This window comes from Pelobates fuscus, chromosome 5 (assembly GCF_036172605.1).
Source record: "Pelobates fuscus isolate aPelFus1 chromosome 5, aPelFus1.pri, whole genome shotgun sequence".
NCBI classification, from domain to species: Eukaryota; Metazoa; Chordata; class Amphibia; order Anura; family Pelobatidae; genus Pelobates; species Pelobates fuscus.
The window spans coordinates 313063422-313085030 of NC_086321.1; the positions used below are offsets into that span (position 1 = coordinate 313063422).

Below are 21609 nucleotides of genomic sequence, written 5' to 3' on the forward strand. Positions count from 1 at the left end.
CCGCAGATGCGGGGACTGACCTCACTGACCCCACTGACCCATTGGGCGAGCCCTTATTCGACCCGGATGAGCTCCACCATCCGACGTCGGCAGAGTGGCTCTCTGCGGATCATGTGGCCCAATAATTTGAGAACTGGGTACGGCGGCCTGCAACAAACTTAGGGCAGAGTGTCCCAGTGTCAGGGTACCTGTAGTCTATACCTCTGATAAGAGGAGAGACTTAGACGTTTTCCCGTCCAGAAGGGCTGTTTCCTCCGTTCCTCGCGGTTCCTCCGGTCGGTTACACGCCGGCCGCGAGGGATCCACGCCCTTTTATGACGTGACGCTCAGTAGCCGACGTCAGGACGCCAAGCCTGCTCGACCTGTCACTCAAACCCTGAACACGAACCAGGACTCGTCGGGGGTGTGATTACCTCCTAGAACCGGGGTATTTAATAGAGCTTCCCGCTTTTGCTCATTGCCCTGTCGTGGTTCTAGCCAGTCTAGTCACTCAGTGCTCTTGTATGTCTATTGTCTCTTTGGTTCTGACCCGGCTTGTTTGTATTACTCTGCTTATCTCTAATATCCTTTGACCCGGCTTGTCTCTCGCTTACCTGTCTTCTCGCTCCCTCGACCTCGGCTTGTCTCTGACCATTCTCTACTTACTCCTTACGTTAAGTCCGGCCATTCTAAGGTCCGGTATACGTACCTACTACACTTTGTACTCTGCGTGTTGGATCCCTGTCCCGATCCTGACATTACGACAGGGCCAATGGATCCTGCAGGTACAAGTAGTCAGCTTGGTCCTTCCGATCCTAGGTTTGATGCCAGGGAACATAGAATGGATCAGATGGCCTTAGCACTACAGGCGTTATTATCTCGTCCTAATAATCCACCAGAAGAGATGCGTAATAATTCTATCTCTCCTGTAAGTTCAGGTTTAGAGGTAGCCACTGTAGGTGCCTTCTCCCGTATTACCCCACCTGTACGTTATGGTGGTTCTCCTGAGAAGTGTCGAGGTTTTTTAAACCAAATCAGTATCCACTTCGAATTACAACCCCGTTCCTATCCTACAGATAGGGCGAAGGTCGGATTTATTATCACCTTACTCGTTGAGAAAGCTCTGAGATGGGCCAATCCGTTGTGGGAAAACGATAACCCGTTAGTATATAATTATAATGCCTTTGTAGCTGCATTTAGAAGAACTTTTGACCCTCCTGGTAGAAAGGTCAATGCAGCCAGATTACTGTTACGCCTTAGACAAGATAACCGAACACTTGTGGATTATGCACTAGAGTTCAGGTCCTTGGCGGCAGAAGTTAAGTGGAATGAACAGGCTTATATAGACGTATTTTTAAACGGATTATCAGATGTAATACTTGATGAGGTTGCTACTAGAGAGCTTCCTGAGAATTTGGAGGATTTAATTTCTTTTATCTCTCGCATTGATGAACGCTTAAGAGAGAGGCAGAACATTCGAGATAGAACCTGTAGACCTTCCTTCAAACTAGCTCCCTCATTTCTAAGTCCTGAGACCAAAACCTTACCTTTTCCAGAACCTATGCAGATAGGCAATACTCATCTCTCAGAAGAGGAGAGACAGTACAGGAGAAGGGAGGGGCTGTGTATGTACTGTGGAGTCAGAGGTCACTTACGCCTAAATTGTCCTAATCGATCGGGAAACGCTCGCACCTAAGTTTCTCTAGAGGACAGGCCTTGGGTGTTTCTATTTTGTCCTCTACTCATAATTATAAAGATCATAGGCTTCTGCTACCCGTTTCCTTAACTTGGGAGAGGGGAGTAGTAGAGACTGTGGCATTGATAGATTCCGGAGCTGCTGAGAGCTTTATCGACCAAGTTTTTGTCACTAAACACACTATTCCATCTCAGTTAAGGGAGACGCCCTTGGCCGTTGAGGCCATAGATGGTAGACCTTTAGTTGAGCCTGTGATTTTTCGTGAAACCATACCCGTCAACTTAACTGTTGGTATTCTACACGAGGAAGACATATCTCTGTTACTCATTTCATCTCCTTCTGTTCCCATAGTCCTGGGGTATTCTTGGTTAAAGAGACATAACCCTATTATTGATTGGGAATTAGGGGAGATAATCTCATGGGGTCAGGAGAAGTGTTTACAGAAAGTCTCACCGCTTTGCATAGTTAATACATCCACTCAGTCTACCGACTCTACAGAAGTACAAATACCGCCACTATACCTGGACTTAAAGGCGGTATTTGACAAAAAGAAGGCCGATACTTTACCTCCACACAGGACCTTTGATTGTAAGATTAATCTACTCCCTGGTACTATGCCTCCCAGGGGCAATGTATACCCTTTGTCTACTAAAGAGAACTTAGTCCTAGAGGAGTATATTCGTGAAAATCTAGACAAAGGATTCATTAGGAGATCTTCCTCCCCTGCCGGGGCTGGGTTTTTTTTTGTTAAAAAGAAGGATGGTACGCTGAGACCTTGCATTGACTACCGAGGTTTGAACAAAATAACCGTTAGAAATGCCTACCCGATTCCTTTGATTACCGAGCTCTTTGATCGTTTAAAGGGTTCCAAGAATTTCACCAAGTTAGATCTCAGAGGGGCATATAACTTGGTGAGGATTCAGCAGGGTCACGAGTGGATGACGGCGTTCAACACTCGATATGGGCACTACGAGTATACCGTAATGCCTTTTGGTCTCTGCAATGCGCCGGCAGTATTTCAGGACTTGATCAATGAAGTTCTTAGGGAATTTCAACATGACTGTGTTATTGTATACCTGGATGATATACTTATACATTCTAGGGACATTGAGACTCACCACAGACAAGTCAGAAGGGTTTTGCGCAAACTTCTTCAACATGGCTTGTACTGCAAACTGGAGAAATGTAGTTTTGATCAGTCTCAGACAAACTTTCTTGGTTATGTGATTTCTGGGGAAGGGTTTAAGATGGATCCGGATAAACTCCAATCCATTTTAGACTGGCCCTTACCCAAGGGTCTCAAGGCCATTCAGAGGTTTATTGGATTCTCCAATTATTATAGGCGCTTCATTAAGGGTTACTCGTCAATTATTGCTCCTATCACCAATATGACCAGACAGGGGGCTGACACTAAAGATTGGTCTACTGAAGCACTTCTTGCTTTCAAAACTCTCAAAGAACTTTTTGCTTCCGCACGAATTTTAGTTCACCCTGATACTACTCTGCCTTTCCTACTCGAAGTAGACGCCTCAGAGACGGGTGTAGGCGCTATCCTGTCCCAAAGGTTAGGTGTGGATAAACCATTACATCCATGTGGTTTTTTTTCCAAAAAGCTATCTGGCCCGGAGAGCAGATATGACATTGGTGACAGGGAACTACTAGCAGTTATCATGGCTTTAAAGGAGTGGAGACATTTATTGGAAGGGACCTTACATCCTGTTACTATTTTGACGGACCACAAGAACTTGTCCTATATTGGGGAGGCCAAGCGATTGTCCTCCAGGCAGGCTCGTTGGTCTTTATTTCTCACCCATTTCAATTACGTACTCACTTATAGACCTGGTTCTAAGAATTCTAAAGCCGATGCTTTGTCTTGCCAATATGAACCTTCTACTGTATCTGAGCCAGTGTTATCCTCTATAGTCCCCAAGTGCAATATTATCGCCAACACAAGTCTTAAAATTCATTCTCCACTGCTTGACCAAATCATGAAGTTGCAACATCTGGCACCTGGGCAGACTCCTGTGGCAAGACACTTCGTTCCCCCCGAACTCCAACGGGAGCTCTTACAGTGTTTTCACGAGAGTAAGGTGGCGGGGCATCCTGGTATTCGCAAGACATATTCCTTAATCTCTAAAGATTTCTGGTGGCCTTCTTTACGAAAGGATATTAAGGATTTCATTGCAGTCTGTGAGATCTGTACTAAGACTAAGCAACCTCATACTCTTCCATGTGGTCTATTACAGCCCTTGGGCATTCCAGAGAGACCATGGTCCTGTTTGGCCATGGACTTTATTGTTGATTTGCCTATTTCAAAAAGACAGACTGTTATTCTCACTGTAGTCGATAGGTTTACTAAGATGGCTCATTTTGTGCCTTTACCTAAACTTCCGACTTCTCCTGAATTGGCGGAAATATTCGCTAAAGAAATTTTTTGTTTACATGGGATACCTTCCGAAATTATTTCTGATAGAGGTTCCCAATTTGTTTCACGTTTCTGGAGATCCTTCTGTTCTCAATTAGGCATCAAATTGAAATTTTCTTCTGCTTATCACCCTCAGTCTAACGGAGCTGCTGAACGTACCAATCAAAAAATTGAACAATATTTGCGTTGTTTTGTTTCCGAACATCAGGACGATTGGGTCGGTTTGATTCCTTGGGCAGAGTTCGCACACAATAATCTTGTTTGTGATTCCACTCGCTCTAGCCCCTTTTTCATGAATTATGGCTTTCATCCTTCCATTCTTCCCTCGGTCTCTCCTTCCCAAGGGTTACCGTCAGTTGATGTTCATGTTGCCAATCTGAGGAAGTTGTGGGATCAGACTCGACAAATTCTCCTACATAATTCCATGTTGTTCAAGAAACACGCTGATAAACGCAGAAGGGCGGCTCCTGTTTTTGTTCCTGGTGATAGGGTATGGTTGAGTACAAAAAACATTCGTTTAAAGGTTCCTTCTATGAAATTCGCTCCTCGTTATATTGGTCCTTACAGGGTTCTGACTAACCCGGTTGCGTATCGCCTAGCACTTCCATCTGCCTTACGCATCCCTAATTCTTTTCATGTTTCCTTGTTGAAACCGTTAATTTGCAACAGATTTTCCTCCACTGTTTCCTCCCCTCGCTCTGTTCAGGTTGAGGGTCAGGAGGAATACGAGATCAACTCCATCATCGATTCTCGAATTTCTCGAGGGAGGTTGCAGTATCTTGTTGACTGGAAGGGATATGGTCCTGAGGAGAGGACTTGGGTACCTCAGGAGGATGTACATGCTCCTCGCCTCCGCAGGGCTTTTCACTCCCGCTTTCCATCTCGTCCCGGTTGCTTCCGCCCGGTGGGCGTTTCTGAGAAGGGGGTACTGTCAGGGTACCTGTAGTCTCTACCTCTGATAAGAGGAGAGAGTTAGACGTTTTCCCGTCCAGAAGGGCTGTTTCCTCCGTTCCTCGCTGTTCCTCCGGTCGGTTACACGCCGGCCGCGAGGGATCCACGCCCTTTTATGACGTGACGCTCAGTAGCCGACGTCAGGATGCCAAGCCTGCTCGACCTGTCACTCAAACCCTGAACACGAACCAGGACTCGTCGGGGGTGTGATTACCTCCTAGAACCGGGGTATTTAATAGAGCTTCCCGCTTTTGCTCATTGCGATGTCGTGGTTCTAGCCAGTCTAGTCACTCAGTGCTCTTGTATGCCTATTGTCTCTTTGGTTCTGACCCGGCTTGTTTGTATTACTCTGCTTATCTCTGTTATCCTTTGACCCGGCTTGTCTCTCGCTTACCTGTCTTCTCGTTCCCTCGACCTCGGCTTGTCTCTGACCATTCTCTACTTACTCCTTACGTTAAGTCCGGCCATTCTAAGGTCCGGTATACGTACCTACTACACTTTGTACTCTGCGTGTTGGATCCCTGTCCCGATCCTGACACCCAGGCCTGTAGTGCCTAACAAAGTATGTGACACCCCAGAGCCTTAGACCCTAAGATGACCCAGTTTCTGGCTAAATTGGGTTTGAACCCACGCAAGGGACTGGATTCAGCACTTAGATCGTGCCAGATGTGTTTGGTCCCCTTGCGAAATTATTTGACTTGGCAGAGGACGCCAGAGCCGAAAACCATATGGTAGACCCGGAGGAACTCCGTGTTGGGTCCAGAGAGTGATTTGCATCACCAGGAGTGTCAATGCCTCCCTTTCCATGGAACGGCGTAAAGCCATCCTGTTATAGTTATAATAGAGCCCAAGTTGGCCAATCTCGCCCTCACTGAAACTGGTAAAGACGCCCAGGGCTTATTATTTGGCGATTTCTTTATTAAGGATCTGGATCGCTTTGTAGGGGCATTTACTGCCCTTGATAAGGGGCGGGTCTCAACCAGAGCCGACAGATTCAGGGGCCGTCTGGCTGGCTGCAACTCGGGACAAGGCTGTTTCCAGCACCGCTCCAATTTCCAGGAGACGAAGACCTTCCATCACGGAGTCAACCAGGCGTTTGAGAGGTTTCCTTAGGCAAACCGTCTTAAGACGCCCATACGGTGAGTTTTTTCTCATGTTTGTGTAGGGGGCAGACACCGCCATTTTCCCCCAGTTTGGTAAACAATTACAATTACCTCGTGGGTACTCGACACGGTTCAAGGTTTTCATATAGCGCCTTTTCACACCTTGCGATATTCCAACTCCTTGGCCGATCTGTTTCTCACTCAGAGACCGCAGGTTGATCAACAAGGAAATGTCTGTCCTCTGCGTCAAGGAGGCAATTTAGCTGGCCCCTATGAACTCTGAAGGGGTTTTAAGCAATACATTCCTAGTGGAAAAGAAAGGTGGCCAAAACCGCCGTGTCATCAACTTGCGTCCGCTATGGTTCGCTCCTGCCATTTCAAGATGGAGGGCATCCATCTTCTGAGGGACCTACTCCTGCACGGAGATTGGCTGGCAAAACTAGATTTGAAGGACACGTACCTGACGGTGCGGGTAGCCAAAACCTCTCAATATCTACTTTGATTCTGTTGGAAGGACAGAGTTTGGCGCTTTACTTGCCTTCCTTTTGGTCTTCCTTCCGCCCTGGTGCTTCACGAAGCTGCTGCACCCGGTGATGGCCTGGCTCCACAGTTGAAGCGTTTACCTAATCGTCTACCTGGACGACACCCTGATCATGACTCAGGAACGCTACATCCTCATGCACCATCTGCGATGGACCGTGGACCTGCTCAGTCGTCTGGGGTTCATCATCAACTGGGAAAAATCCTGCCAGAAACCCATCCAGGGGCATGGAATTTCTGGGTTTCCTTGTGGATTCAGAGGAGGAATCGTTGAGCCTTCTGTCCTCCAAGATTCAGACGATTCTCAAGGAACTTCGCTGGGCGCTCCTCCGTCCGAGGATCACTCGGTGTCATTTGGAACGGCTTATCGGCCTGCTGGCCTCGTCTATGCAGGCAGTGTTCCTGGACCCTCTCCATTACAGGGCACTTCAAGGGTTGAAAATAGTTAATCTGCGAGAGGGTGCGTCTTACGCAGGTATGGTTGCCCTGGAAGGCAAAATGAGGGACGAACTGCAGTGGTGGATCGTGAACCTGTCTGCATGGAACGGCAGGGAGATTTTTGGTTCACAACCGGAGTTCACCATAGACTCGGACGCGAGTCTCCACGGCTGGTGTGCCCACTGCGAAGGTGTGTTGACGGGAGGTCATTGGTCGTTTGGCGGGTTCTTTTGCAATCCGGAGTTTCGCGAGGGATCAGACACAGGCGTGCATTTGCCTCCACATGGACAACATCTCGGCGGTGAGGTATTTCAACCACATTGGCGGCACCCAGTCGGCGGTCTTGGCCAGATTAGCGAGAATTTCGGGAGTTCTGTTTAGCTTGGAATTTGGAGGTCCAAGCAGAATATATACAAGGCCTACACAATGTCCAGGCGGATTGAAATTCATGGTATATTTCGGACAACAGCAACTGGAAATTGGACGCGGAGGTGTTCTCAACTGTATTGTCCCTCAGGGGTCCTTTTATTATCGACCTCTTGGCCTCATGGCTCAACGCCCAGCTCCCACGGTTTCTCAGCTGGAGACCAGACCCGGCGGCAGAGGCAGTGGACGCATTTCCCCCCTTCTCCATGATTCCACGCATGCTCCTTCAGGTTCAACGCCAAACCGAACTTTTGGCTTTTGGCTCCTTTTTGGGGGATTCAGTCGTGGTTCCCTCAACTTCTGGAGATGTCAGTGGATTGTCCCAGGCTGTTGATGTCTTTCCCAGGCCTACTTCGTGATCCGGCAGGTGGTTGTCACCCTATGTTGGTGGACGGATCCCTCCTTCTCATGGTGTGGCGGATTGCAGGAGACCCTGGGAAGTCCAGGGTGTTTTGGAGACTACTCAGCGATTGTTGGCAGACGCATGGGCTCCCGGAACTAGACGATCATATGCTAGGGACGTGGATCCTGTTTCAGCACCTGTGACAGCAATTCTGGAATTCCTGACTTCTCTGTTTGATGCTGGCAGGGCTTACCGAAGATTAATCTGTATAGGTCGGCAATATCTTTGACCCACCGTGGTTTCGAGGGTTGCCCCGCGGGCCAACATCCTTTAGTATGTTGACTCCTACGTGGCTCCCGTCCGCCTAGGCTGCGTTAATTATCCATTTAGGATGTCTCGGTTGTTCTGTCTTTTCTCTCTGCCTGGCCTTCTAACCGGGATCTCTCATTACGCCAGTTGTCGGCTAAATTTGCCTCATTTCTTGCAAAAGGGTGTCGGATGTATGTGCTTTGGATTTTGATGCCAGATCATACACTCCGGAGGGTGTGACTTTCAATATTTCCAGACGTACTAAGACTTCTATTAAGTCGATATTGTATCCAACTTTCCCTTCGACGCTGGCTTTATGCCTGTTAACGCGAATATGAAGATCATACCAGGCTGCATCTTTCCGCATCTACACCTCAACTTTTCTTGTCTTTTAGTCCCCGTTTTGCCCCAGTTGCGAGTGCTACGTTGTCCTGATGGTTGAAGTGGATTCTGGACCAAGCTGGTATCGACGTTTCTGGTTTTGGAGCGCATTCTGTTAAGGCTGGCATCGGGCGCATGTTTGGAGGACCTTATGAGGATGGCTGATTGGTCGCGGAAATCGACGTTTCGTGAATTTTATTTTCAGCCTATTACTAATGTGTTTTCTGCAGTGGTTGATCAGCTTTAAACTTGCAATATGAGCCTCCGTGTCTTGTAATAAAATTACATGATTTTCCTATTACATGACGTAAAGTCATGATTTTATTAAAGACATATTGTCCCACCCGTTATGAAGACATTTCTCAGTTTTTGTTTTCTGTTTTTCCCACCCGTATTGTTTGTTATAGACGATTGAATTCGTTGATAAGGTAAGTGGGGCATTGTAGTTATGGGATTTGGCTTTGATTATAACGGTTTAGAGTTTTGGGATGGGCTGTTGTTCGTTATGGGATGTAGATTATTGCCTATAAAGCTTCTGGCCTTGATGTTGGACTAGAATAACGATTTAACCCTTGGGCTCCTGTCCTTTATGTTTTCACAGCATGATCCGGTCCTGTTTGATGTCTCTTTCATCTACCTTGGGGGAGCATTATCTTGTTGGAGCTGTTCCTTGGATGTCCCGAATTGGTTTCCTGTTGTGGAGTGAATGGTCCTGTGTTCTCAATCATGACCTTCTACATTTCGGTTGCTGAAGAATTATGTCTGCTGGTTTCCTGTTTTGCAGACTTTTCTGTTGTGATGTTTCGCATTTTCAAGAAAGAGTGAGATCTGAGGGTGGTGCCTACTATTATACTGGGACTTGGCTGGGAGTGGCCTGTGTTATTATGTATGCATAATTTTTTTCTTTGCTGCTATTGGTGGACAGTAAAGAAAGGGATATGCAATACTCGCCTCCGTGTCTTTAAAGAAAATCATGACTTTACTTCACATGTGTTTTTAATAGAAAAATCATGTAATTCCACTATAGCATATGTTGTAGTAGAGTTGGCATTAGCTTCACTATGGACCTTTGCTTAAATATAATTGATTTTTAGAGTTTAGTTAACTGAGATAAATTTGTTAATTTATTAGTACCCATCTGCAATATATCTAGTGCTTTCAAAAACAGCAGTTTGATTCCTAGCAGTGTTAACTCAGCAATCCATCCTTCTTCTGAGACTAGTAGAATGAGTACCAATAGTAAAAAAATTATTTAATTAAAAATTATATAAATTTTTATGTATTTAGTGGCTTGCAGGGAAGAAAACTGTGCCAAACCATGCAAATAGCCGACATCCTTGCGGCTTTTACCTCATGGTCAATTGAGAAATTTAGATTAGATTTGGGGGTGAGACTTGGCACATTCCTCTCTATTTCAGAACAGCTGCAGTCAAACCAGGAGTGGTAACACCCTAAATCCGCGCGTAGGTCATGGACAAGTGTTTAAATCATAGTGTTTAAATCATAGCTACAAATCATGGCTAAATCATAGCTACAATCACATCAATAGTGTTCACTCTTTACCTTGTTCACAACATCTCCAAATGTCAAGTTAGTGAGAGCCATCCCTGCATAACGTCTTAGAGCCAAGCTGAGGGGCTCACTGGTCATCCTATGCATCTGATAGTCCACCTCTGCAAGTTCTGCAATGGCTTGCAGGCCACCTAGAGTAATGTAGCAAACATAATGAAATATCTTGAAGGAGCAACTGAATTGTGTGTGACTGGACATAGGATTGGGGATGGAAGAGAACACATTATATGGTTTTAGAGATTTTAAAATACTGTTAACGTGCTTATATTTTATGATTTATTTCATGTTTTACCTAGTTCATTCATTGCTCTACGATATTCTTCATCAAACGATAGCTTCATGATAGCACAACTTGCCTGGCAGATCTGTGGCTCCACTGGTACTGGAGATAAAAGTAGTGCAGAGTTACAAATTGTTATATTGCTTACATGTAGAGTTAAAGGGTTACTTCAACCATCTATGACCACTATAGTGTATGAAAGCTGTGCTTAGAGATATGCCAGTAACCCCCTTTTTAAATATGAGAGTCAAACTTGTTTTTTAATAAATTATTTATGTGTTAAACATCATCACGCTATTAATGGTCTATTGTCTCTCTCACTCCTTATTTAATATTTTAGTCCTCGTCAATGTAAATGTTCATGTTACATAGTAATTATGTGGTTGGTTATAGGTTTTTTTTTTTGCTGCCCCTGGAGGTATTTCTGCATAATACATCCCATCTCCTTTGGGAATATTTCCTTAAAAATTCACCAATGCCTCTAGACTAGAATTTAGTAGGTTCATTGCACCACAAATCACTTTTTTGTGACTCCCTTCCCACCCCCACCCCCTCTTTTTTTTGCACTCCAAACCAACATTTTATTCTGTTTATTTGAGAAAGATACCTGTAGCTTTCATGTAATTGTTATACTGGTTACAGTGTTTGTGTGAAGTACCTGGGCTGCCCTCATGCACACCGCCCCCTTGTTCAAGTCCTTCCATCCATTCCCAGCAGGTTTCTGTGTAAGAACGGATTTGCTCCAGGATGTGAAGAACTCTCATTTCCTTTTTAGCTTGTCCATCATCTGGTTGTGAAAAGATGACATTGTGCAATGCAGCATTTGCACGCATCCTAGCGTCTTTAAGTTTTTGTGACTCCTGAGGAGGTGCATCACGTTCTACCTCGTGCAGTATCTGGAGCAGGAGTGGAAGGCAACCAGATCTCCGCATGGCTTGACAACTGTCCTGGGAGCTAGACATGGCCAACAGAGTCCGTGACATGGTGTCCTTATCACCTGTAGCCAGCATTGACAAGAGCCAGAACACAACCTCCACCTGTGGGGAGAAGACTATCACTATGTTGTCTGTTTTTTTTTTTGTTTTTTTTTTAACATTCATTATTTTGCTTTTCATCAATCAACAGAATAGCACATATTGAGCTTAACTATAAAAGTTAAACATAACTAAATAAGAAAAAGAGGAAAATTAAAAAAGGTGTTATTACTTTTGTGCTAACCCCAAAGTAGCCAAAGGAATGTAGGAATGAAGGATATAAAAAAGAAAATGCTTTGGAGTAAGAGGGAAGATAGGGAGGTGAGTTTAGATGACTGCAACTTTAGTAGATATATATATATATATATATTGTTTTATATATTACCAGGAAAGATACATTGAGATTTCTCTTGTTTTTAAGTATGTCCTAATATGAAAAAGAGGACGTAACAATGCAAAGCAGAGTATTGTTCAGATAAAAAAAAAACCAACAACAATATTTCTTACAATATATCTTAACACATTGTACAGCTGTACAGGCGTATCCTTGTTATCTTTGTATATTTTCTGCAATATCCTTATTGCATTAGAGTTTAGCACTATTAAGTCATTGGAGTGTTTAAACCCTAAACAACCAAATGGAGTAGAGTCAGTGATGACTTTAAATGAATAGGACTTGAGAACAATTATAGATAATAAACTAAGCAACAGTATACACATCTAGTAAGTGCTGTAATGTATAACATGGGTTATTGATTCATGTGGTCAAAATATATCTTTGCCTCTTCATAAATTCACTTAAAATTTTGGGCACCACTTTTTAGAAGGATATTCCACAACTGGAAAAAGTGCAGAGCAAGCTTCAAATTATAGTGAGTTGGAAAACATCAGTTATGAGGAAAGCCCAGAAAAATATATATTTATTTTCTTTAGAATAAAAAGGCATCTAAAATGAGCTCTTTACATATATATTATGGGTCCATATAGGCAGCTATGTGCTAACCTGAACATTAGCAGGAAAATACTAAAGGCAAGAGGCCACCCATTGAGACTGGAAGAAAGGTGGTTGTTGTTACAGCAGAGGAAAGGGTTATTTAAATTACATTTAACACAAAACTACAGATATAAATAAATGGGAATTTGCAAGTGAGATATTCATACATTAGCAGCGTGACAACTATAATAATAATTACAACCAAAAACAGCTGTAGAAATCTTAAGAATAACTACAGAGTAGCCAAGTATAAATGAGGGAAGAGATGAGCTATAGGGAGAAGAAGAGAAGGAAAAGGAAAGAGAAACATAATGAACACACCAGTGTTCTAGGAGAGAGTACAGAATTCCAATTACTGTTTAGTGGATAAAACACAGACGAGCACTCACTGCAACTGTCTAGAGGGTATCCCTGGGCCTACATTTGCATCTGCATCTGATATGGAAGATCTATACAGAGAGATGGAATTTCAAGTGAAGACCTTGTAAGAGGATAATTTAAAGGTGTTAAAGTATCTTATTTGGAATCCAAAATCAATGATTTAGAAGATCACTCCAGAAAGATTAATTTAAGATTTTGTAATGTTGAAGAAAAGACTAAACAAGAAGATTTAAGATCTATTCTAAAAGAGTACTACACTGCACTGGGTATACCTTTAAATGCCAACAAAGAAACAATTGAAAGATGACACAGAATGTACAAACCACAGAACATTGCAGCAAAATTACCTTGTGATATCATTGCATGTTTTTACTCATACAACCTCAAAGAAAGAATTTTGAAAGATAATAGAGAGCACAGCATTAAAGGGAAACTCCAGTGCCAGGAAAACAATCCGTTTTCCTGGCACTGGAGGTTCCTCTCCCTCCCACCCACCAATCCCCGGTTACTGAAGGGGAGTTGGCACCCAGACCACTACAATGGGCAGAAGTGGTCTGGGTGCCTGGAGTGTCCCTTTAACCCCTTAAGGACCAAACTTCTGGAATAAAAGGAAATCATGACATGTCACACATGTCATGTGTCCTTAAGGGGTTAAAGACGGACTATATTCAAAAATAGTGGTGTCACCAGATCTTTCGTTCAACACGCGACAAAAAAGGATATAATTAGCACCCATAATTTTGACTCTGAAGAAACACAACTTAAGATTCAGATAGGGTTTTCCATTTAAGATGCTAATCATCTATGAGGGTCAATTGAACTCATTTGAATCAGTAGACAAAGCAAAAGAATGGCTAAATAACAACAATTTTACTTGAAATTATATGGAAAGTAAAGAGTTATAGATTAGAAGAGAATTATAATTTGAAAAGATACAAGGATTCAGGGAAAACGAAAAAAGAAGGGGATAGTTAAGCAAAGTGTGTTGTTGTTTTTTCTATTTTTTTACATTTATTTTTTTTTTTTCCCCTTTCTGCGATTGCATTATAACATTAAGAGAACTGAGTAATAGCAATTACATTTACGAGGTTTTACTAGTAATGTATTCACGAAAAGTTTAATGTATGTTATATGCTCAAACATATTATTTTTTAGTATGGCAAGAATTAATTTAGAAAGTATAATGAGATAGGAACACTTTCAATAAAAATACACGAGAAATACAAGAGAATAGCTTTTGTCACAATAGAGTTAGCAGATATATTTAATCAATAGGTCACTTCAATAATTATTAACATAAGTAAGTTAGAAAATGGCACATTAAGATTGAGAAAAAGGAAAAAAGAAAGAAAAGAAAAAAAAGAGGTGAAAGGATAAAAATAAAAAAAAATAAAAGGAATGGGGAAGAAAGGGAGAATTTTTGACAAATGATCAATAATAATATATATATAATAGTTGTTCATTGATGACGTATTCCAGAAATGTTTAAGGTATATTATATGATTCATACATTTGGCACTTAAAAAGGGAGGAATAACTCAGTCACGCAATAATACGTAAGGATTTTTATATACCGTATTTAGTATTAATGTTTTATAATTGTTTGTCACATTAGATAAATAGATTTGCGTTTTATTCTTCCCTGAGATGAAATCCCAGATATAATTCTTATAGAAAAATAGAAACATAGAATGCTCATCTAGTCTGCCTTTTTTTTTTTTTTTTTTTTTTAAATACTTTCATTAGTCCCTGGTCTTATCTTATAGTTAGGATAGCCTTATGCATATCCCACACATGCTTAAACTCCTTTACTGTGTTAACCTCTACCACTTCAGCTGGAAGCCTATTCCAAGCATCCACTACCCTCTCAGTAAAGTAATACTTCCGGATATTATTTTTAAACCTTTGCCCCTCTAATTTTTTTTTTTTTTTAAATTCTTTATTTTTGTCGTGCAGGTGATTACAAAGCATAAACATACGCCACAACAGCTTTGAATAGTTAAGCATAGGATTAACAGTGGGTTGAGAGGTTTGCACATTTTTGTTTTGTTTTAACATGAAAATAACTGGCTTTATAACAATAGTAGGGAGAGTTAAACACGCCAGACTAGACAAACTTAGAAATGGTTTAGTCACGTTCAGGATTATGTTAACCCCTTAACGCCGTTACGGCGTTCTATGCCGTCGCGGCTTTAAAGGACTTTAAAGCCGTTGCGGCGGCATAGAACGCCGTAACGGCTTGCAGCCCCAGGAGGTACTGTGTACTCACCCCTGCCGCGATCCTCTTCTGGGGGGCTGCCTGAGAGCCCAGGCAGCCCCCCTCCGGCAAATGAGGCCCCCGGGGGCCATGTGATCGCTCTCAAAGAGCGATCACATGGCCCCCTATAGCTGGCTATGGATCTGCCAGCACGGGGACTGTCTAAAATATTAGACAGTCCCCCTGCTGGTAGGTAGTGTAAAAAAAAAATATTAAAATATTAAAATGTTGAGGGCGGAGCCTGACCACCGAGGCAAGCAGTCGCAAGGCCTAACAGCTCCACGTGTAAAACGGGAAAAAACGGTGGAAAACCCAGGCTGGGTACCCCCAAGTCACCACAAAGACGCAATATACCCCCTACAAGCGACATGGGGCGAAAAAACAAAAAAATGCCGACCGAGAAACACTCCCCGAGACTCACGATTGGCGATATGTGGGGACAGGCCTGCGGGGCAAGCGGGACCAACATGGCGGCGCTTCATGGCGGATGCTCCGATTTTTCGGATGACCTCTCTGGAGAGGAATATCTGCCGGCACCCAAGACGGGGAGACCAACACAGCCGACTACCCTGGACCCAGACACCGCTCCGGTGACAATAGCGGCCCTCACGCGGCTACTGGCAGACCACCACAAGGATCTGCATAACGACATCGCTGCATTGAGGGGAGACCTAAAGGGAATAACGACCCGCCTCAATACGCTGGAACATACAGCCCGAACCACTAACCAAGACTTCGGGGAACTCAGACAAACTGTCCAAGACATCCAGCGGCAACAGAGACTCCTCGAACACCGCATGGCGGAGCAGGAAGACGCTGGGCGGCGTGATAACGTGAAGATAAGAGGGATCCCGGACGGGATCTCCGAGGCAGACCTAGCCCAAGCTGTTGAACGCCTCCTGGCGAATATCTTACCACCAGCGCTGGCCAGCAAGATTGCCCCTGCCAACGTATTCCGGATCCCCAAACCGCCAAGGGCACCGACCGGGGCCACACGGGACGTCATACTTACTTTCCACACTCGACTAGACAAGACAACAGTCCAGAATGCCCTGAGGGGAAAGACGCCGTTCCATTTCGAAGGGATGACTTTAACCTTCTTCCCCGATCTTTCGAGAGGCACCCTAGCCTGGAGACGTTCCCTCCAGCCGCTGACCACGCTACTCCGGCAAAGAGACCTCAAGTACAGATGGCAAATGACCCACATACTCACCGTACACTAGGGGACGGACACTCATCAGATCCGAGAGCTGAGCGACGCAACACCGCTTTTACAGGCACTGGGCCTACCACCAGACATCCTCGCACAGACAGGACAAGGGAGTGACACGTCTCCTTCACACTCATGGGACCCGGCGAGATCCATCCCGTTTGTGCCGACAGGCCACACACCCGAACCCTACGTGGCACTCACTACCTGAACGGCACATGGGACGGTAATATGACGACCTCTGCAGGATATCCCAGCATACAAATACAATTACAAATAAACAAATGGACGATGGACAAATATATTTAATTTAACATGTACCACAATGTGCCTACAAATACGTAGGAGATCTATCAACCCCTGATTGCCGGACATTTCTCCTGTCATACCAATTTAACGGAGGTAGCTCTTACTATACACTGGTGCACAAAATAGCACTAATCCTCATTGACATCACAAGGTATACTAGGAGTTAATTGCCCCCAACCAAGAGTAGCCCTGCATGTCATCTCCTGGATGCTGGTTACGCATTTCAGCCGTGGCCTACCCACTCTGGCATCTAAAGTTTCTCGTATACTACTGACACAGATACTAGGCCCCCCGCCTAACCACGCTCCCATCACTAGACTACACCTGGGGACGCTCACAGACACGACTTCGTCGGACAGTTGACAACCCAACACACTATTATTGTTCTCCCGGTAACCCCATCCCCAACCATCACTAGGGCTTTGGCACACCTTGATGGGCCCCATGGCTTCAACTTTTGCCCCCCGCATACACAGGGGAACCCTTCTGCCTACTACATCACCACCCCGTGCTTCCCGGCAGACAATTCCTACTTAATTCCTACTTAATGATAGGGGGCACAACAGACCCCTAGGTAACCCCATGCACGCATTTCCACCTTCACGGACCGCTACCGCCTAGATGGGCTTGGACAGGCAGTGATGCCACAGCAACCCCTGACTCGGACCATCATAAACCCCATCCCTCGCCACGACTCCGGGGCCAGACCCTGCTCGTTGACGTAAACCGCCCCCAGATACACCGATCGACTAAATGACCACGGACGACGCAACGAGGTAGCAGTGCAGATAAGTGATAGTGCTGACACTCCTATAGGACACACTGTTTTGACACATGAAAAGCTGCACCCAGATAAAGCCACCAGACGGTATATCACCCTCCTGCTAAGCTTGGTTAATCTGCCTTTACTACAGGCGAGGATGTCGCCGGCAGCCGGCAAACAACTAGTCACCACACTTATAATATCGAGAGGCACATACCCGTCTCACCCACTTCACCCCACTTCCCAAGCAAACCAACAGGCACCATACATTAATTGTACAACGTATACTGTTAAGCCTCAGATAGTAAAAGGATAACTGACTAGGCCTGCTGATTAACACTCTTCGTTCATGTCCTACCTAATTCCCCCCCCTCTAGGTTAAAACTAGGCAAACCCAACACGCTATGACGCTGATTAGTTTGGACCAGCCGCTGTCTGTCATGTAACAGGTCATAGCCCATGTCTCCCTAAGCATCATACTTTTATCGTGCCTACCATGTACCGTACGCATTAGCACTACCTAAACCTGTTCCTATACACACGTTACACTTATAATTTACCTAAAATGCACAATCGGGTTAAAGTAACCAACATATCTTGCTTCGTAACTTGTTCTTATGCCTTTTGTTCTACCACTTATAACCTTTATAATTTTTCTAATCGTGTATTTACTGATGCTGATACTCGTATGCAGTATAACACTAGATGGTCTAACTACGTCTACATTTGTTAAAAAAAATTGTTTAAAAATGTGCTTCCGCCTCAATGCCACATACATTTGAACTTGTGTTAATGTTGGGATTATGTTTGCTGTTGTGGCAGCGTATGTCTTCTTGTTCAACCATGCACGACAAAAATAAAGAATTGAAAAAAAAAAAATTAAAATGTTATAAAATAAATTAAATGCATTTTTATATATATATAATATGTATATATATTATACATATAATATATATACATATTATATATATGTAACGTCATACGTAATGTATTTTAATATTAATATTAGTATATATATTAGTATTAAAATACACTTAGAATGACGTTACATATATATAATATGTATATATATTATATATATAATAGATCTACATATATATTATATATATATATACACGTATAATTACAATATTAAATAAATAAATACAATATTTAAACAAAATTTAAAATAAATTATATATTCATATGTAATTTCATTCTAACTGTATTTTGTTATTAATATATATATATATATTGGAAACAGAATACACTTAGAATGACATTCTATATATATCTATCTATATATAAAATACAAATAACCGCAAATATATATATATAGATAAATACATATAATTACATAAAAGATTACATTAGTATACACGTAGAATTTATATACCTATAAATGCATATATATTAAAATTCTACGTGTATATTTAAGTAATTTTTTAACATAATTATGTCATTTGATTAATTAAAATTTGATTGACATGCCTGGCAACACAGGGATGAAAGTGCAGAGAATTTAATTTGCAAGCACTATATTTGACCCTGTAACTCTCCAAGACACCATAAAACCTGTATATAGGGGGTACTGTTTTACTCGGGAGACTTCGCTGAACTCAAATATTAGTGTTTAAAACTGGTAAATTGTATTACAACGATGATATTTTAAGTAAAAGTGATGTTTTTACAAACAAACGGCACTTTTTTTAAAAGTGATATTTTTACAAACAAACGGCTTTTTTAGGGACTATATTATTGTTGTAATATGTTTTACTGTTTTAAAACACTAATATTTGTGTTTAGTGAAATCTCCCGAGAATAACAGTACCCCCCCCCCCCCCATGTACAGGTTTTATGGTGTTTTGGAAAGTTAGAGAGTCACATATAAGGCTTGCATTTCATTTTTTTGACATTGAAATTTGCCAGATTGGTTATGTTGCCTTTGAGACCGTATGGTAGCCCAGGAATAAGAATTACCCCCATGATGGCATACCATTTGCAAAAGTAGACAACCCAAGGTATTGCAAATGGGGTATGTCCAGTCATTTTTAGTAGCCACTTAGTCACAAACACTGGCCAAATATTAGTTTTTTGCTTTTTTCACACAAAAACAAATATGAACGCTAACTTTGGCCAGTGTTTTTGACTAAGTGGCTACTAAAAAAGACTAAACATACCCCACGTTCAATACCTTGGGTTGTCTACTTTTTCAAATGGTATGCCATTATGGGAGTAATTCTCATTCCTGGGCTACCACACCGTCTCAAAGGTAACATTACTAATCTGGCAAATTTCAATTTGAAAATGGAACGTTCTATATTTGACCCTGTAACTTTCCAAAACACCATAAAACCTGTTAATGGGGGGTACTGTTGTACTCGTGAGACATCGCTGATTACAAATATGTGCATTTTGTTGCAGTAAAACCTAACAGTATTATGACATTTACAGCTAAAATGTGAGGCGGAACTACAAATAAAAAAAAAAAAATTCAAATTTCTCAGTTTTTTTTTATTTTATTCAGAATAAATTGTTTCATATACAAATATTTTATATGAAATGAAAGCCCTGTTTCTCCTGAACAAAATGATATATAATAAGTGTGGGTGCATTTAATATGAAAGAGATGAATTACGGTTGAACAGACATATAGCGCACATTCCAGTTTTTGTTTACGTTTTGTTTTGATCAGAACGTGTACTATTGACTCCGTCCTGAAGGGGTTAAATGGTATGTCATGTCTATGGTATCGCATTTCTGAGGAGGTTAAACGTTTACTCTTATACCAGATTTACGACTGTTTAGAATCTCTCTGTAGTTATGGATCTAGAGGAGCCTGGCAGGTAAGAAAAGACAGAGGGGAGACACAGAGTGGGAGCACTGCATTTTAGACATCATAGCATAGGGCTACCAACGTTGTGTTACGTACACGCAGGGCCGGCCTTAGGGGTGTGCGAGCTGTGCGGCCGCACAGGGCGCCATGGAGCAGAGGACATTTTTTTTTTTTTTTTTATTTGCAGCGGGGGCGGAGCTTACCGTGCGGCGGGGGCGGAGCTAAAAGCGCCGGAAAACTGCTGCAGGGGAAGCAGGAAGGAGTCCCTGCTTCCCCACCAAACAGTCACCAGGAGCTGCACTGCCTCCACAATGAACTTCACAGGTAACTGTGTGATTGTCAGGTGAGTGTGACTCTCTGCCTGTGTGTATTACTGTCTGTGTGTGTGTGTATATGACTGTCTGCCTCTGTGTGTCTGTGTGTATTACTGTCTGTGTGTGTGTGTGTGTATGACTCTCTGCCTGTGTGTATTACTGTCTGTGTGTATGACTGTCTGCCTCTGTGAGTCTGTGTGTATGACTGTCTGCCTGTGTGTGTGTATTACTGTCTGTGTGTGTGTGTGTGTGTGTGTGACTGTCTGCCTCTGTGTGTCTGTGTATATGACTGTCTGCCTCTGTGTGTCTGTGTGTATGACTGTCTGCCTGTGTGTGTGTATTACTGTCTGTGTGTGTGTGTATGACTGTCTTCCTGTGTGTGTATTACTGTCTGTGTGTGTGTATGAATGTCTGCCTCTGTGTGTCTGTGTGTATGACTGTCTGCCTCTGTGTGTCTGTGTGTATGACTGTCTGCCTCTGTGTGTGTATTACTGCCTCTGTGTGTGTGTGTATTACTGTCTGTGTGTGTGTGTGTATGACTGTCTGCATCTGTGTGTGTATTACTGTCTGTGTGTGTGTGTGTGTATGACTGTCTGCCTCTGTGTGTCTGTGTGTATGACTGTCTGCCTGTGTGTGTGTGTGTTTGTGTGTATTACTGTCTGTGTGTGTGTATGACTGTCTGCCTGTGTGTATCTGTGTGTATGACTGTCTGCGTGTGTCTGTGTGTATGACTGTCTGCGTGTGTGTGTGTGTGTGTATGACTGTCTGCCTCTGTGTGTGTCTGTGTGTATGACTGTGTGTGTCTGTGTGTATTACTGTCTGCCTCTGTGTGTGTCTGTGTGTATTACTGCCTGTGTCTGTGTGTATGACTGACTGTCTGCTTGTGTCTGCCTGTGTGTGTGTGTGTGTGTGTGTGTGTGAGACTGTCTGCCTTTGTGTGTGTGTGTGTATGACTGTCTGCCTGTGTGTGTGTGTGTGTGGATGTCTTCCTGTGTGTGTGTATGGCCGTCTGACTCTGTGTGTGTGTGTGTGTGTGTGTCACATACAACCAATACACGCATATCACACACTGTTAATACACCCATTACAAATATCACACATAGCATACATATCACACACAGTCATCACACCTACTATCACATACACAGA

At 43.1% G+C, this 21609-nt stretch overlaps 1 protein-coding gene across 4 annotated transcripts in view; it reads right to left on the reverse strand.

Moving 5' to 3' along the window:
* Nucleotides 1-21609, reverse strand: part of APC2 (APC regulator of WNT signaling pathway 2) — a 264775-nt gene that overhangs the window by 16486 nt on the left and 226680 nt on the right. For all 4 annotated transcript variants that reach the window (XM_063455534.1, XM_063455535.1, XM_063455532.1 and 1 more), the window contains exons 10-12: nt 11102-11480; nt 10456-10545; nt 10155-10294 (exon numbers count right to left, since the gene is read on the reverse strand). In XM_063455534.1, coding sequence (XP_063311604.1) covers nt 10155-10294; nt 10456-10545; nt 11102-11480 — 609 coding nt within the window. The remainder of the gene's footprint in view (nt 1-10154; nt 10295-10455; nt 10546-11101; nt 11481-21609) is intronic.